An 18,505-nucleotide genomic window follows, 5' to 3' on the forward strand; every position below is an offset into this window, starting at 1 on the left:
CACTGATATACATTTTTACTAAACTATAATTTATTACAACTGATGTCAGTTTTTCATTATATTGTTATTCGTTATTATATAGTAGCTTGAAATCTTTATTTTGCATTAATGTACACACATGCTCTATATAATCAAGTGTGTCTGGTCACTGGAAGTGTTTATTATTATATATATTTCAGGTAATATATTTTAGGATGTTAAGTGAAAATTAAGCTTTACTTTTAGTTATTTCTATTATATTTTTCTTACTTTTTAACCTCATCTCATATTTAATCTCATCAGAACATAACAGATGCGTTCTAATTTCCCCTATCAATGATGGAACCAGGATGCGTAGATTTTCTTTCTTTAATTTCATTTTAATCATGAGAATCATAATCCAGGACAATGTAAAATATCTGACAACACAGAGTAGTGGGGATCAACGACTGTTGAAAATTGGGGGGTAATCAGATCGGGGGGGGAGGGGGACAAACAAACAAACAAAAATAACCCCACAATCGGCGGTTATCGTCGAAGGAGCAACTACGAAGAGAAATAAGTGCTTAACATTGGGTTGAATACATTCATCTGGGTCAAATATGGCCACGAAAACCATACACATGTAATAAGCATCTATATTGGAAGCTAGACTCTGCGCTCCATTGAAAACAGTTTGAACAGATCGGAGCACCGGCTGCAATGATCAATAACAAACAAGTCAAATCAAATCAATCATATACATTCAACGGGTGTTTTTTTGTTTTTTTTTCTGTATTTCTTTTTTGTACAATGAAAATTTTGGTTGAGGTATTTCTACTAAGAAGGAGAAGTGCGAAAAAGGTTTGGATTTGAATGCACTTCTGTCTTACAAACGGGAGAGACATCAAAATAGGAGTCGCTTGAGTTTTCCTTTTAATGCCCATGCAACCCCATACTCCCTGGACATCTTATTTTGGTAAAAGTGTAGCTTTCTGAATATATATTTTACTTGTATATACAGTATATATAGATAGATAGACATAACCCTTTCCAAAATACACATGAAATAGCTATGTAGGAAAACTCACTGTACAAAAGAAACAAGTATAATAGCTCTGTATAAACATTATAACCTTTAATATATATCAATATATCCTTTCACATTTTGGTCTGTAATAAAGAGATTTAGGTTTTCCGCAGTATAATACGGAAATAGTAACCTGACACACTGTGTTTCAAATATACAATTGTATCTCTCACTTGTCCACCAGGAGGGGGGACAGCGGAAAAAAAAAAAAGTCATGCGAGTTGGGAACCACGGGGAAAGAAAATCGTCTATTGCACTTAAGAAGAACTGAAGAGACCAAGAGAACTGCTTATGTGGAGGTGCAAATGCTGAAAAGCAAAGGTTGAAAAAAACAACAACAGTTCGGCGCTAGAATAAAGCAGACCACAGCTCGGTAGTTGGTTTATCCGATTTTTTCATTTCATATTTCATAGATTAACCCGTTTATGTAAAACACACCGCAGAAAAACAACATTTGAACTATCTTATCAAGGATGCTGGAGAGACCCATGCTTTCTTGAGATGGTGTGTATGTATATATACGTATGCATGTACTGTATACGGCTGTATACATATGCATACATACATACATACATGCATACATACATACATACATACAGAGATGAAGACATCTCAGATATAAAAACTTTGAATGTGATTATTGCTATAGATTTTGTGACAGTTCAAATCAAAACGGAAAAACAATGCGAAGGCAGGTGTTGAGAATGTGGGACTTTATGACATGGCTTATACTAATGCTAATGGTGGACATTGTTGAAAGAACTAAATATAAACGTTTTACTCCTTGATTGATTCAGAACCTTTCATTGGAAGGAAGGCCAAAATAATTTGAATAGATTTATTTTGTAATAAAATTCCATGGGAGTGGAGAATATACAGCTATAGTAACTAACTAACACTAGTATTGTATGTATCAAGGCAAGTTAAGGTTTTTCTTTTCCTGATTAGAGTGTATAGTCATATGGGTGCAACAGCTTATGTCAAGCTTATCTTCAAAAAATTTTTTTTGGAAAATTCAAAGTGGGTCGGTAAAAGATTAAAATGAAAAAAAAAGACTGGGTACAGAGATATTGAGGGGAAACTAACTCTTGTATAGCCGTCATAGCGGTCAGTGGGTACATGGCAACAATGTTATGGATGCGTTTTACAATACCAACCAAAAGGAGGAAATGTCACATGAACCAACAAAGTAACTGACTCCGTTTTTTTCACTACGTTGAAAAATTGACCTAGGATAGTATTGGAAAAATAATTAAATATATATCGCCCCATGATTAATAATTAGGGCCCTTTGTGGTGTGAAGTTCACTGCTTCGCTGGTGTAAGTATATAAAATCTCTTCTTTTTTTTTTTTTTTTTTAACGTAATGAACAATCCAACAGCGTTTTGTTTTGGACAGAAACCGATACGGAGGTTATTGCACGGCGCGTGAGCCGCAAACACTATATACAAATCGACAAGCGTGGAAAAATACCCAAAACAAAGTCTACGAGAAAATAAAATGCGTTAGAATAAAGATAATTTTTCGTTTTGCGAATTAAGAGAAGGCGGGTGTGGATTGGGCTCATTAGTTAGACCTCAAAAAGTTGGGTGGTGGTGCTGGAGGGCTCAAGTTTGTGGGGACATTTAGGAGGGAAAGGTGGTCCTCCTGAGGTTGGTGTTGCGGTGTGTGTGTTTGGGCTTAAACTGAGTTCATAAGTAAATCCTCTTAATGTTGGTTGGTGGTGGAGAAGGAAGGGGTTTGGAGGAGTGGCAGTTTAGTAACTGGGATGGCTAGGGCTTGTGGGGATATCACAACGTTGGTATTGCTGCGGGGGGGGGGGGGGGGGTAGTTTGTGGCCCCACCCCCTCACAGTGGTCCGTGCTGGGCCTCGTACTTCGCCAGGACGTTATTGGCGCGCCCGAGCTCTTTCCGGAGGTCGGCCACTTCCTGCCGCAGCGCGTGGTTCTCCTTCTCCAGGAACCCCGCACGGATGGCGATCTGGTTCTCCTTGAGCCGCCGTGCATCCCGGGAGCGCTTGGCAGCCACGTTGTTCTTCCTGCGCCGGGCCCAGTATTTGTCGTCCTGCTCGATGGACACAAGTGAGGGAGGGAGAGGAGTTAAACCGGAGGGTTAAGTGGAACGTATATTCAAAGCACTGAAAGGTGAACCCAAAGAAAGCAAACAGCAATTCCCTATTATTATTTGATATTTTGAAATACATGCATATGGAAATTCCTAAATTGCACATATCGTATCATATAATCCGACACCAAAAGTCAGCCAGAGAATTGTTGAAGCCCTTTAATGAACAGGTGGAGCGGGCCATTAGCAAATTAGCTGTTCAGTATTGACTTTGTGTGGTTCACTGTGTTTCATTTTTGCCCTTGTGGTATGTCCAGAGCCTCTCCCTCTCCCTCTCCCTCTCCCCTCTCCCTCTCTCCCTCTCCGCTCTCTCTCTCTCTCTCCTCTCTCTCTCCTCTCTCCCTCTCTCCCTCTCTCTCTCTCTCTCTCTCTCTCTCTCTCTCCCTCTCTCCCTCTCTCTCTCTCTCTCTCTCTCTCTCTCTCTCTCTCTCTCTCTCTCTCTCTCTCTCTCTCTCTCTCTCTCTCTCTCTCTCTCTCTCTCTCTCTCTCTCTCTCTCTCCCTCTCCTCTCCCTCTCTCTCTCTCAATCAGCTTTCAGCAATTCATTACTGGACTGTGGCCACACACGTATCTAGTTTTAGTTGAACAAATTAAAAGCCAAATCCCCTAAGCCTGACCCAATGGTAAACAGACAGACAGAGAGAGAGACAAGGATTGTGAATCCCACAGAATGAATGAGGTACCAGCGCTAATCTCCTTGACGGAGGGCTGGAGGTCTGATCTGACCAATGGGAGAAGAGCAACCACTGGTTGTCTGGCCATACACCAGTGGGAGCGGGCCGCTACAGCGGGGCTTTTGGCGAACCGGGGAGGGAGGGAGACAGAGGGGGGGAGATAGCTCAAGTCCTTTATGCCCTCCATCAGAGGTCATTTCTGTTTAACTGTCATCATGGTTTAAACCCCCTGGAACAGCAGTGGCCGCTAACATCTCTCACGCAACTAACGGCCAAAATGAACGGCACATGGGCAAAGCATTCGATAAACTGGGCTTCACTGGATCTCAATATGAGCACCAAAGTCAATGAAAGCAAATTCATCAAGGTTACAATTGGTAATTTTTGATTATTAGCTCGTCACGCAAATTGATGGTGATGTAGCGTCCAGCCGTTGTACTTTTGCTTTGCGGTGGAATTCTAGAACCAGCTCCAAATTACCTTCATATCGTCTGGGATGAAGACCTTGCGCGCTTTCTTGATCATGGGCTGCGGCTTTAGCTCCTCCGCGGAGAACTTGCGCTTGCGGGGGTCGAACATCTCTTGCCCGGGAACGCTGGACAGGGCCAGGTCGGCCGGGTCCGGCTCGTAGCCAACCGGCACCCGAATGGACTCCGATCGATTGATCGGACTCGCCGTGTTTTTGGCGTTAGGAAGGCCTGGCCGTGGTGAGAAAGGAGAGGGATTTGACACTTTTTATTTTCACAATTTTACTCAGAAACTGCTCTTAAGAGTAGAACTGTAGTACAGTCAGAAATGATAATAATAATAGCAACGATGACAATATAAATAATAGTAATAATTTCAATGTTTTTAATTGGGTGCAAGTATGATTCATTGCAATTTAAACAATGTCACATAATATTCAAAAATGCTGTAATGCTGGGATTTTTCATTCCCTTCCAGAATAAGAGCAAAAAGCCCTCAGGTTCCTGCACCGACGTGGTGGAACCACTAGATGGGGAGCGATCGACCAGTTAACAATTTTCATCTGAATTCAGCTCCCACCCAACTAATGGCGGTAATGGCCACTCCTCACCTCCTCACCTCCTCTCCTCCTCTCCTCCTCACATCACATCCTCACCTCCTCTCCTCCTCTCCTCCTCACCTCACATCCTCACCTCCTCTCCTCCTCACCTCACCTCCTCTCCTCCTCATCTCCTCACCTCCTTAATCCTCACCTCCTCACCCCCTTACTCCTCACCTCCTTTCCTCCTAACCCCTTCACTCCTCACCTCCTGTCTTCCCTCTCTCCCCTCTCTTTCTTTTTCAGCATTGTGTAATTGGCTCTCTTGCTTTTAACATCTACCTCCCCTCTGTCGCTCTCTCTCTCCTGTCACATTGCCCCTCGTCGGCCCTTCACCTCTCCCTCCACCTCTCTCCACCACTTTCCACCTCTCTTTCTACCTCTCTCTCCACTTCTCTCTCCACCTCTCACTCCACCTGTCTATCCAACTCTCTCTCCACCTTTCTCAGTTTCGCCCTCCAGTCTCTCTCACGAAACCGGATTACGGATCCAATCGCAATGTTATTTGAAGCCATTTTAAATAGTAACGTCACAAAAACAGAACAATCAACACCTGATGTTTGTTTAAGTTTGACTTCCACAGGCTTCTGTATCTTTTTGGACAATGACAAAAATGACATTTCCTAATGGATTAGTCATATTAATATGTAAAAAGTAAAAGTACGTTTAAAAAGGCAGCAGCTATTGATAAGTGTCTGAACTCATTACATGTTAATAAAAAAAAAGGCGGCAACAAAACTGGGTTTTCTTCAAAATGATACATTTACAATCAGGAAAAAAAACAAAAAAAACAAAAAAAAAAAATCTTTGTGAATGTTGGGATTTCTCCTAATTTATTATTCATATTTTTGCAGAGAAAACTTGCTTTCACACTAACCTCTGGGAGGGAGAGAGCGTTCTATAAGGAACCTTTGGCCGCTCAATGATAGAGGGAGCTAAAAATTCAACTAATTTAGGCGACTATTTATGGAGACTCCTTTGTCATTTATCAGACACCTCTCAGTAGAATATCTAATTAGTCAAAAAAGGGGAGAGAGAGAGAGAGAGAGAGAGAGAGAGAGAGAGAGAGAGAGAAATTAGGAGGGATTTAAAGAAAGCGGCATCCCCTAATTTGTGGAATTGCACGATTTGGTCCTGGTCACCCATGCTGGGGTCAGAGGCAGTTGGGTGGGTGCTGTGTCTTGCGACCAACATATAAAATGTTTTAAAAAGTTGTTATAGCCACAAGTCAAATGGCGGTTTATCCCGTGGAGGTAATGGTAAAGGTCGAGGATATTCGTGTTGTGTTGATTTTATTGAACGTTTGAAGATTAAGGCGTTTTACGATTAAGGCGATGCACCTTCCAGCTGGGCATCTCAAAAATACAGTAGTTAAGTGATACATCTCCCAAAAAATAAACATACATACACATAAAAACAATGGATACATTTCTCAAAAACAGCTCAGAATTTGCTTAAATAACTCAAGGTGAGTGGGAAGTGTGTAGTGTAGTGGGGTGGTAGGTGTGATCCCCTCTCTAGCCTTGCGTTGAGCTAACACAGTTAGCATGCAGCCTGTCTCTAAGAGAGAGAGAGAGAGAGAGAGCGAGAGAGAGAGAGAGAGACGTTCGATAGAGCTAAAGCTACTTTATTTCATCTGGGAAATCTGTTTTGTGCCGAACCAAGGCAACTTCAACTTGTGTGTCAGTGGCAATCGTAATTATCGCCTAGGTGTAAAAATATTAACCTTTGATGACGACGAATCAGCCAAAAGGGCCGAGATCATTTGATCTCCCTCGCTATCCGATACGGGGGTCAACATTTGGTGAAACTTCCGAAACGAGAGGTGAGCCAGCAGATTTTTTATGTTTGTTTTATTTAGAAAAGATGGTGATCGAATTTGCTATTGTCGACATTAAGTTACAAACTTGGCCTAAGTGGTAGCCTCCCCCCAGTTTGGGAAGGTACAGCATGTACTTAAAACACTGATCTCCATAGCAGCCCTCTTGCTGTTTCTCACGCACCTTCCCTCTCGCTCTCTCTCGCTCGCTCGCACGCACGCACGCACACACACACACACACGAGTAAGTCACATGCTGCTGCATGCTGGGAGAGGACAGTTGTTCTTTTCCCTGCATGTGGGGAACACGGACAGCGGGTGCACACGTGTGAAGGAGTACGCACTGGCGAATGCACGCACGTGAAGGCGCACGTGTGCCCACGCATACGCACACACACCGATCGTGGAATAACATCTGTAGTCGTGTTGAATTTCTCACTTGCTTCCTCACCTCCAGGCTTGTGTTCCAATTGATGCGGTGCCAACGTGCATCCCACACTGACTGCGCTGCTAAGATTTGTGACTATTAACACTGTGAGAAGTATAATGTGATACTGCATTCAAGGTGTGATCTGGATGTGGATTTTCATCATAATTAATAATAATAATAATAATAACAATAAAATATTTATTGTATAGCATTTACCGAATGTAAACATTTTAGGGGTGAGTACGGCCAGGGATTGCACAGTACGATATTATTGCCATACTTGGGTCCCAATACGATAACATCGGGATTATACATGTTTCGTATATACCAGGTGTTGCAATATGGGATATTATAGTGATATTATTAATTTCTTTCTCATTTGACTGCAGTAAAAAGTTTAAGATGCTTTTTTCCTACACGCTATTCCTGATGACCACTCGACCGCCTCAGCCCCTGCACTATAAAATGCTTTTATTGGGGGGTTGATGGTAGAATTACCTATACTGAAAACAATAACGAGCCGCTTGTTGTAAAAAAAAAAAAAGAAGAAAAACCACAGGAGTTACAAAAAAAACGCTCATCAGCTTGTTGGACGTAATTCGGGCTGATGCCACAGGACCGTAATGAAAAGGATCGGCCGATCTTAATTGGCTCCGCTGTGAAAGTACCATGCTGTCAGGAAATAGTTGACAAAATGTGAAAAGAAAATTCTTCCCCTCTGTCGATTGTGGGGCGATGCACCCGCTGCAACTCTCGACCCTTTGCTGAATTATCTCAGCCCCCACCGACTCTGTTTATTTGACGCCCGTAATAAGTCAAGCGGTCAGAGGAGTCCAAATACTTCCCAGACTCTGCATTCTTTCCCTTCAAACGCCCCAATTTGATTTGACGCTCTAACTCTTTTATCGCCGTGTTGGTGATCCTGTTTCATAGTTGAACTACACAGTGTAGGGCAGTGCGATATATCGATATAATATGTCTGGGATCTTGGTTATCGCAATATCGCAATATAGTTAAATGTTGTCTTCAAGGCTGCATACAATGAAGTAATGCAATTTTATGAGCTCCATAGACTATTCTAATGAATGGCTTTTCCAGCTTGGTTATAACATCCACCAACAGTCAAATATCATCGAAATATCGTTATAGAGGTTTCTGTGTGTGTACATTTGCCAATTTACACACCTGTTCTGGCCGGACTGCTATGCATGCAATTCGGAGAGACCATTGACGTGTGCACGGTGGCACGGTTGCTAAGGTCCATCACCGAGGGTGGCGGCGTTGCCGGGGCCGGGAGCATGATCGGTGGCTGGTGGTGGTGCTGGCATTGGGGCTGCGCTGGGTGCTGGTCATGGCAGGGCTGGGAAGCGCTGGAGGGGATGCCATTCTCCGAGAGAAACTCCTCCAGGTCCATATACTCCAGCTGGAAGTTGTCTTCATCATATGGCAGGGTCTTGTCCCACAGCGTGGGGCCCAGGAAAGCTGACTGAGGGATGCTCCGCTCCTCTTCCAAATTCTTCTCCTTCTCCTGCTCCTTAGCAAATGCTGTACAGGGGAAAGAGGATGCTTTGCAGTTAGTTGGCCCTAAAAACTCTGGAAAAGTAAAAAAACAAAACAAAAACAACAACAGACATTTAAGCAACGTTCAGGTGTTTTGTAAGACTGAACACCAGTGGAAAGGCCATGGTGGACCAGTGGTTCTCCTTCATCAGGTTCCAGAGGGTCCCAGGCCAAATGATTAATAGTAAACTTTTATTGTTATTGTTTAATAAACAAAACCTTAGCAAAATTGGACAATGTAGAATACTGACCATTTGATCCTAGTTTCACTGTTACTTCCCCAACTATGATATAGACAGCAATGGAATTTTTAACTAAATCATATATATCGGTACAAATATTCTCAGATTGAGGTGCCATTTAAAAGGTTTAGGTTTTGACTGCCCCAGAACAAACAGACTGGATGAGGCTGAGGGGTGAATTGACGAAGCAGAATCCACACGACAGGCAGCAGCAACGCTGCTGAAACGGCTCTCCCAACGCCAGACCAACATGGAGGGAAACAGTGTATGTGATCATACAGTGTATGGTTTGGTCAAGGAATCCGCTCTCGAGTCCTAAGGAAGTACAACAAGCATGTTTCAAGAGGGTCCCTGGAAGTTATTAGAATGAAGCAAAGGAAGTTTAATTAATGTATATCTATCTACTGAAAATATATTTTTTAAGATGATCAATTTATGGGTTTCTTCTGGTTACAGCTCCTGCATCAGCGACTAATGACATGTAGACGATTTATTTCTGTGTAAAAAAAAAAACAACAAAAAAATAATTTCTTTGTCTATTTTTTGGATTGGATCTCGGGAGATCATCTGGTGTCCATTCCGAACCCTAAGGGACGGAGGAGTTCAGGGGGCAGCAGAACAGAACTGCAATTCTTCGCGACTTGTGGCTCATTTAATGATATTTTGAACAAATGTGTTATAATAATGTGTAATGCTATAATATAAATAATATAAATAAAACATGCATAAGTCGAATAATGTGTTTAAATCACTGATTCACGCATAAATACATTTTGAATATAATAATAACAACACTATATAATTATAATTAATTAAAATGATGTATTAATAATAATATAGCTGCAGGCAGCAATACATGGGCTCCGGTTTAGTCGTGTTATGTACGTATTACAGTTTTCCGGGTTCTGCGAAACATAGCACGATTTAGTTTTCCGAGTTTACATTGAACAAAGCAGTTTTATTTCACTCATAGTTTCATAACTTTTTTCAAGGATTTCTGAGAACTGTTTTGGTCTTCTCTTAAACAGGAGTGTGATTAACCTCTAAGGATGGATGTTCTGTGCACTCCTTTATTGACTGGCAATACGACTTGGGTGGGTCTCACTAATCGTCCACAGTGTCTACTTGAAGGTCGGAGCGGAGTCATGCTGTTTTGTTTTTTTCCTCACCTATAAGAGCTGGCCCTGCCTGCACCTGTTCAGCCGGCTGATGAAAGAAATAGAGCGCACGGGGCTGCGTACAGACAAAGCTCATTCACTTGTGCGCACAAAGAGGATGTATGTGCGCAACATTTTCATAAAAAATAATACATTTCTGCTGAAACACATACTGCATGTTTTTCGAATGTTAATTTTCAGATTCGAATGTCATTTGCTTTTTGAAATTCGAATAGCATTCGAATATCAAACCCTCGTTTGACAACCCGAGTTTGTGGGGGTGTGTGTATGGGTGAGGGAGAGTGAGATAGAAAGAGATGGAGAATTGAGGCTCTCATCATGGTTGTTAATGACAGTAATGTACTGACCACATACCCTATGTTTACATTTGTTCATTATTTGGTGTCTATGTTAAAAAAGAACAATTTAACTTAATGTATTTTTCCGTTAGAGCACTTCTTCAAAATTGTGACCTTTCCTCTAAAACAAAACAGTACGTTGTTTTCTGTAAATTGTATATTTATTACAAAAGCATTTATCAGTAATACAGTTAAGCTGGAATAAACATGAATGTGTTACGTTGTGTGTCGATTTCAGTGGTGCTCCTGAATTTTGTGCTGGTGCTCCTAAAATGTTTGGTAGGAGCACCAGTGCGACTAGTGAAAAAAGTTAAGTCTGAGGCCCTGTCCAAAGGTTCTTAGAACTCCCTGGGGTGTGAAAACGCCCTCTGTGACCGATTACAGTTTTCAGGGTTTTGTAAAGCGCCAGTTACAGTTTTCCCTGGTTTCCTTTAAACGCAGCATCGGCTCAAGTTGTCTGTCTACATATAGCAAATGCTACGCAGTTTACAAGGCGCAAGTGGCTGGATGTGAATAACTTCCGAGAAACGATGTTTGAATTTATAGCGCCCCGCTCCTGAAACTAATCAAATTTCACCAATGTTCTTCTACTTCTGCTAAAATAACACCAATTTTTCACTAATTTCTGCTCCAAATGTACATCAATATTTATCAAACTCAAAGACGTCTGAAAGATTGCGGTTCTAACAAGACCTCAAACATGTCTGTGCATACTGCGGTTGTTGTGGTCCAGATACTTTTAGCCCGTCAAACACCAAGATTAAAAATAAAAAATCTGAGCAATAACAAGCAGGCTGGAACTCCCAATAACAATAAGAAATACAAGTGGTCAATATCCGACATAATTTAGATAATCAGCATTGGTATGCATGGTCTGACGAGGCTGATAAACAAAAAATGTTTATTTCTAGAGTAATTTTCTAATTTGTCAGGATTTGGTGAGGTATCTAACAAAAATAAATAATATAATAATTTTACCTGGGTTACAAATGTAATGTATTGTAAAGCCGCTTTGGACACAAGCTTTATGATTTTTATATGAAATAAGTGCACTTTAGACAGAGTGCAGATTTACTTTAGTAAACAGAGACATTGGAGACAATAACATTAGTGTTAATTAACAATTTAAGTTCAGCAATTTTGTGTCTCATTTGTAAGTTGTTGTATTTTATCACATGCAAAAACATATGATATCGCCATTTTATATCGGTCATCGGCTGCCCTGCCTTCTAATATCGGCACCGCCCATCTAAAAACCCATATCGGTCGACCCCTAATAAATATAGCTGCAGGCATTAGGGTCCAGGTAAACTAAAAAAATATGTTCCAGGAGAGAGATTAAATTGCAATAATAGATTTGCCAACAACACAGACCTTCTGTAAAACAACATTCAATCAAAAGTATACTAAGGTGTTTACTGACTGTATTGGTGTTCATCACTATGACTTATCATTATGTAATATAGCTATAACAATTGATCAAGCAATCCAGAGACCACTGTTAATTGATGATGCATGCTTATTAACAATTTCTGGTAATACATGTGCAATTAAGAAGGGATCATGCTAAGCAGTTATTGATTCACACACACACAGCAGAGTTGGAGACCAGCAGTATGACTCACCTAGCAGCTTTGTGCTTACTACAATAACACTGAGTCTGTCAATACACATTTTTGCGATCCTGCACATTCATTCAGTGAAAGTCAACCAATATTTGAAATCACTGGACTGGGTACAGTACCCACTGTACAGTGAGTGAATGTTGTGAAGCATCCAGTAGCAAAGAAATATGCCAAAGACAACCACTCCACCCCACAGAATTCAAAGGTCAACATGATAAGTCACAATGTACGCCAGTTACTGTATCAAAGACGTGACAATGTAAGGAATCACTCATTTAGTGACATTACTGGCCATACTGGGATTCCTTTGTACAGTGACGCAGTGCAGGATAAACACAGGGTCTGTAATGAAACGGCTGTACCAAGAAATATTTCTTTGGACAATGCATTTCAGATCACTCAACAATTTGATCATGTATGTGTCAAAAGTACATGTTTAAGACACATGGCTAAAAAAGAACTAGATGTATCTGCCAATTTTTCAAATGTTGCTAATAGAACTAGCCATGTAACAAATTGGAATACATCTGAGGTGATAATAGTCAATGAGTCTGAGAACACAAGTTTTCAATTCCTTCCTTTGACAGCATATCAACAAAAAAAAATGTAATATCTGCGATTCAAATAATATGGTTTTTACCCTTTTGAAACAAAAGCTATTATAGGTGATGCGAACTGCTTCTATAGGGCACTATCATTTGTGATCAGTGAAAATGAAAACAATCACAGAAAAATCTCCCACAAACTTCTCCCAACAAAAAATGGACCCAAATTGATCAAACTCAGGCGATGGCATGTCTGAAATGCCCCGAAAACAATGACCATTTTTTTGTGTCCGTGGATTCGACGGACATTTTGTTCCGAACAAAAACAATAGCTGCAGGCAGCAATGCATGGGGTCCAAGTTAGTCTGTGACGAAATGATGTACAAGCCCTATTTGCGATACGGAAGAATTTATTAAAGTTAATGTCATAACTAACTACGATTCAAGATGACATAACCAGGGCTTAATTTGTGTCAGATCCTGCATGATGATGATGATCTGGGACCGGCACCTATTTGACGACACCTGCCAACCCTTACATTTTTTTCCCGGGATTCTACTGTATTTTACCCTTCTCTCCCGTTGTCCTTCCATTTAAATATTTTCCCATAAATACCCCATATTATCAACCTTTACAAAAAATAAAAATAAAAATCTCTGCTCTCCGATCTCTCTGCTCAGCAATCTCTCTGTGCAATCAGAGCGATTCCTGCGCATCCCCGTTCCCAGTATCTCTGATCAAAACTGTATAATACAATAATAACTGATAATGGCAGAAGAATACGAATCCGAACAAAAACAATAGGGTTCCCACTGTTACTCAAACGCTTGCAAACAATTTGCAGCTTCAGGCTTGATGCCTGCTAGGCTTTGGCGATTGGACAGATACATCGGCAACTGGCAATTTGCCGTCCATTGGCAGTTGTTTGTTAAGGCGATTTTTTTGGGCAATTTTTATAATTTTATTTTGCTGATTCAATGACCTATAAAGCATGAGGAGGGATGGGGACTGTCCCCCAGCTGGCAAAATTTTTCCCTGAAAACCTTGATTTGAGTGATACTGTGCAAAAAGCCTGCAAAAGCAAACTTCTTGGCCAGACGTAAAACGAGCGCATATTCATGTGCACATTCCTCCCAACGGACAGTGATTTTTGTGATGCAGTTCAACATGGAGAAGATGTCACCTATGCTCAGCAAGATGGTGTCTCTCGTGAACTGTATATGAACTGTATGCAGAAATGCACTTTAGAAGACCTTAGATCAGGTCTAGATCGGGACCTGTCTCTCTCTCCATGCGTAATTTGCGGCCGAAATCTCTGTCCGCCGCTCTTTCCTGTTCCTCTCAGATAACACATCAAGAACATTGTTTTTTTTTTATTTGAGATGTATTATATTTTACTCGGTTTAATTCCACTTTTGGTTTTACTCTGAAACAAAAAAAAGCAGCACCGTTCATAATGGAGACACTCTCTCTGCTACCGGTAACACCTGTGTTGTGTGTCCTGAGTTTATTAACCGGTGGGAGAAAATCCTCACTGTGGCATCGCTACATTGGACTATATCCATAGGAAGAGTTAGGAAAGAAACGCCATCGACCCATCAATCTATCATGACGCATATTTGCGGATTAGCGGAATACTCAGCATTATCCAAGGAATCCATGGATGCGAGTTTTCTTTCTACGGCCAGCGGTTCGGAAGTTATTAGACAAAACGTAGTGGTCGTTACAGCGCCACCATCTGGCTGATGAATCCCATTTTTGTGTTGTTTGCGCGGCGCCGCGGACCTCCGCGCACAGCTTTGCTCCACGCAGATCCTGCCCAGAGCAACCAACAACAATGGATTTTAGAGTGCACCGCAGCACGCACCACGGCCTATGTAAAAGCCTCTTCAGAGTCATACCCTGCACATATATTTCCGGTTAGGGGTGGGTAGATCAATACCAAAAGTATCGATGCGACGTAGTGTTTTGAATAACGATTCTAGCGTCAATAGGATCAATAACAATAAAGGATCAATTTCTCTCCCCAAATGAGTAAAATTGCTTTTTTTTGTTTTAATTCTACGTATATATTTCGTCACTTGCGGCGGCTTGGTGCCACTCACTCTTGGCGTGGTGAACGGGAGATCCTTTCTGCATGACGCCCACTTGGATGCCGCGCAGTAATGTGTCGGTTCTGTGAACGATGGGCGCCGACTCCTCTCCGAGAGCCCATTTATTTTTTTCTCTTTCTTCTTTTGTTAATGAATACAAGACAGGATAATAGGGTGATCCTACAACGTATTTGTCAAAGATAGAAGCGTCTCACTTTGGTGATAACGTAAAAAGCCAAGCATGGTGCGACTTTCGTATGTTGCGCCAGTCGCAACCCGCCCCGCCCCCTCGGAGAGCAATTTTAAATCGTGGAAAAAGAAATGCATGACGAATAACAAAAACATCTTTTAACAGAACAGAAATATTTTTGTTTCATATTATAGCCTACAAAATAAATTGAAATATGTGTCTGCGCAGAGTTGTGTAATTATTATAGTTATTCTTTAACCCTCAATATGACGAAACATGTAAAAATGTTGTTTTATATTAATGAAGGTATTCTGGAACTTATAAGGTTGAGTATAATTACATTGAATAATTTAAATGATATATGTGCAAACATACCAATCAAAGGTCAAAACATTGCTACATGTGTATGAATTGTAAAAGCCAGAAGTAGTACTGAATGAAGAGCCGTTTGGGAGCCAAAAGAGCCGGCTCTTATTGCTGAACCGAACCAAACGATCTGATTTACTAGTGCCAGGTCACGCATGGCAACTTAAACCCCCACCCCCAAAACCACATTACGGAAGGGAGCCGCACAAAATATATCAAACCAAATTATTTTGTGTCTGTTATTATATGTAAGAATTTATAAGGGTAATAACATAGAACCGCCACTATCACAGACCAATAGTGCCACTGGCCAAACAGCTTCTACCGGCTCTATGGTAGTGTGGTGAAGTTTACTAACAATTCAAATCTTTTGGGTGAAAAGGGGGATTCACTCACAGTGAGTCCCCGCGAACGAACTATTTCAGTGAATTCAGTGAATCACTGATTAATTCGCAGGGATTCACTCATTGCGAACGTGATTCTGAATCACGTTCACTCGCAACTGACTAAGAGCTCAACTGAACGGACTGATGAACGGATCGTTTCAGGAAGTGATTCAGTTCAGTTCATTCACCCAAAATAGTTGAATCGTTCGCGAACTTCACCACACTATCAAGGAGCCGGTAGAAGCATTTTTCTCTCTAATATCGCAATTAAGTTGATTAAATTAAAACTGTGGAGTGATATAAAAGTTGTTTTTTCTCATTATTAATTGCATGGAGGAGGCTAATGGAGGATTTGGACACTGGTCTCACATGGCACGATTGGTCTGTGATAGTTGCGGCTCCAGGTGATTACTTGAATAAATTCTTATATATAATTACAAACACAAAATCATTTTGTTTAATATATTTTATAGCAGATAAATCTTTGTGGCTCATTTCCATAATGTGACTCACTTCCGTTATGTGGTTTTGTGTTTCCGTTTTACGTTCATGCATTTGCGTTTTCTGTGAATATGGTTCTGTTTTTCTAAATTTTCTTGTGTTTTGTCTACTCGTTTTTTCTTAAGTTGCATTGTGCTGAGCTCTCAGGGCCACCCTAGCTAACGGATCGAAACCAAATTCTGCGGTATCACCCACCCCTTCTTCCAGGGGGCCTCCGCTCCACTTTTTCCGGTTCCTTCTGCCCTTGTCGTGTTTTTTTTTTTTTAACTAGCTCCTCCAGCAGATATGGTCCGTTGTGAATCAAACTTGGACCACAGTATGTCTCGACTGCACAAACACTATTCATTAGTTTCGTGTCTATAGGTTTCACGGTTTCTGAGCGACAGGCACCTTCAGCCAGAGAAAGGTGATGGTTCATTTAGTGTGGACTGGACCGCTGTACTGAGGAGACAAAGACAGTGGTAAGAAGAGTATTTATTAAGTACTGATACAAAGAACAAAGAAAGAACATGCATCAGGGGTCTGTTCATGAAGAGAGCCCTGATCTTTGGGCCGAGCTGGTTATATAGTCCCTGTGGTGACCGTTACTGGCGTGTCACAAAACTGTATGATAGCGTAAAAGCTGGACATTGCTTTATGACACAAGTTTGACATTCAACAAACCTGGAGGCTGTGACCTAAACCCAGAGAATATCCTTTTAGGGATGTGACACAAACTGTCACTGGCTATGGGACTAAATACATTTAAACTATGATCTATTTTCTTATATCAAACATCAAACAAGCATAACTTTTACATTTCCTATCACAAGTATCAAATATTATATATTGCATGTAATATTGTATCAGCAGTACTTTTCCATGCAGAATGGGCAAACGTGACCTTATATGATTACATGGAAAGTACGGAGCAGTTAGAATACAAAAAGAAATGGGAGTGAGTGTGATGACCCATCATCATTGGCTAGCAGAATAATACAAATCTGAACAAAAACATAGAGTTCCCGGCTTCACGCACTTCGTGCTGGACCCCTAATAATAATAATAATAATAATAATAATAATAACAACAATACTCTTATAAGAACTATCAACATTCACAGATAGACCATAACCCCCTTTAGAAATAAAATGGTGTGTACCTTCATGGTGGAGCGGCAGCTTCATCGGGTTTTCCAGCAGGGACTTGAGGACGCCGTGCGTCGCAGGTGGCAAAAACCCGGGATTCACGGGGAGATGCCTGGACATTTTCTCCATCGCGTCTCCTTCAAACGTCCACAACGAAAGAATAATCCTTTGAAATGTTAGAAAACAACACCAACAACAGCACAAACACCGTGCGACGAACGGCACCCGCGAAACATAGGATGGCAAGAACGGATGGGGTAAATCTAAAAAAAAAAACCTCAAATTTAACTCCAGCCCCCCTCCTCTACGCTTTGGTCGATTGGTCTCCCAAGTGTAAGTGGGGTGTGTAGTGGTGGTGGTGGTGGTGGTGGTGGTGGTGGTTGTTGTTGTTGTTGTTGTTGTTGTTGTTGTTGTTGTTTCTGCGTGCGGAACTGGTGACGCTGCCACCGGCTGTGCTGTGCTGTCCTGCACGGGGCCGTGCACAGCTCCCGCTACAGAGTCCATGGGGGAGAACCGGGGGCAGTGACGTCACATGCCGAGAGACACCCTCTCCCTCCCTCTCTCTCTGTCTCTCTCTCTCTCTCTCCCTCTCTCTCTCTCTCTCTCCCTCCCTCCCTCTCTCTCTCTCTCTCTCTCTCTCTCTCTCTCTCTACTCTCTCTCTCTCTCTCTCTCTCTCTCTCTCTCTCTCTCTCTCTCTCTCTCCCTCCCTCCCTCTCTCTCTCTCTCTCCCTCTCTCTCTCTCTCTCTCTCTCTCTCTCTCTCTCTCTCTCTCTCTCTCTCTCCCTCTCTCTCTCTCTCTCCCTCCCTCTCTCTCTCTCTCTGTGGAAAACAAAAAGTAAATATTTTGCTTATTCTCTCCATTCTCTCTCAAACCCGTATTCCATATTTAACTCTGACCAACAGCAAGGGGACAATAAGGCTACATTTTGCTATTTTTATATATTGATTCATTTATTATTATTGTTATTATTATTATTATTATTATTATTACTCTACTACTCTTGTGTATACACACACACACACACACACAGAGAGATAAGTGAAAATAACTGTTTACACTTTATTACCAAAGGCTACGATGCATTGTGGTTGTAGCTAACCTGCTTATTTGCATTTGTGCTAGGAGCTATATTATCTGTTGTTTTATTGTGTTTTCCCGTAAAAAAATATTGTATGTCATGTAATCTATGT

General features: G+C 41.4%; 1 protein-coding gene across 3 annotated transcripts; it reads right to left on the bottom strand.

Annotated features, from left to right (window-relative positions):
- Window positions 1-346: 346 nt before the first annotated feature.
- On the bottom strand, window positions 347-17,749 carry hlfb (HLF transcription factor, PAR bZIP family member b). Of its 3 annotated transcripts, XM_080020775.1 has the most exons (5): window positions 17,591-17,749; window positions 17,328-17,450; window positions 8,347-8,706; window positions 4,327-4,544; window positions 347-3,116 (listed from the first exon to the last, which is right to left on the bottom strand). In XM_080020775.1, the coding sequence occupies exons 2-5, from the start codon at window positions 17,440-17,442 to the stop codon at window positions 2,898-2,900; spliced, it is 912 nt and encodes a 303-aa protein (XP_079876901.1). In that variant the 5' UTR covers window positions 17,443-17,450; window positions 17,591-17,749; the 3' UTR covers window positions 347-2,897. The 3 variants fall into 3 exon arrangements, with proteins under 3 accessions (XP_079876901.1, XP_079876902.1, XP_079876900.1); XM_080020776.1 differs by having other exon boundaries at window positions 347-3,113; window positions 17,328-17,749; XM_080020774.1 differs by having other exon boundaries at window positions 17,328-17,749.
- Between the last annotated feature and the right edge of the window lie 756 nt (window positions 17,750-18,505).

This window comes from Zeus faber (assembly GCF_960531495.2).
Source record: "Zeus faber genome assembly, chromosome: 20".
Taxonomy (NCBI): Eukaryota; Metazoa; Chordata; class Actinopteri; order Zeiformes; family Zeidae; genus Zeus; species Zeus faber.

What these genes read in the sequence shown, in the direction of transcription:
- hlfb (XM_080020775.1), bottom strand. Translation starts at nt 17,442, where the DNA reads ATGGAGAAAATGTCCAGGCATCTCCCCGTGAATCCCGGGTTTTTGCCA. An exon ending in GCTGCCGCTCCACCATGAAG is followed by an intron (nt 8,707 to 17,327) that starts GTACACACCATT and finishes TCCCCTGTACAG; the next exon opens with CATTTGCTAAGGAGCAGGAG. An exon ending in TAGCAGTCCGGCCAGAACAG is followed by an intron (nt 4,545 to 8,346) that starts GTGTGTAAATTG and finishes CACCACGGCCAG; the next exon opens with GCCTTCCTAACGCCAAAAAC.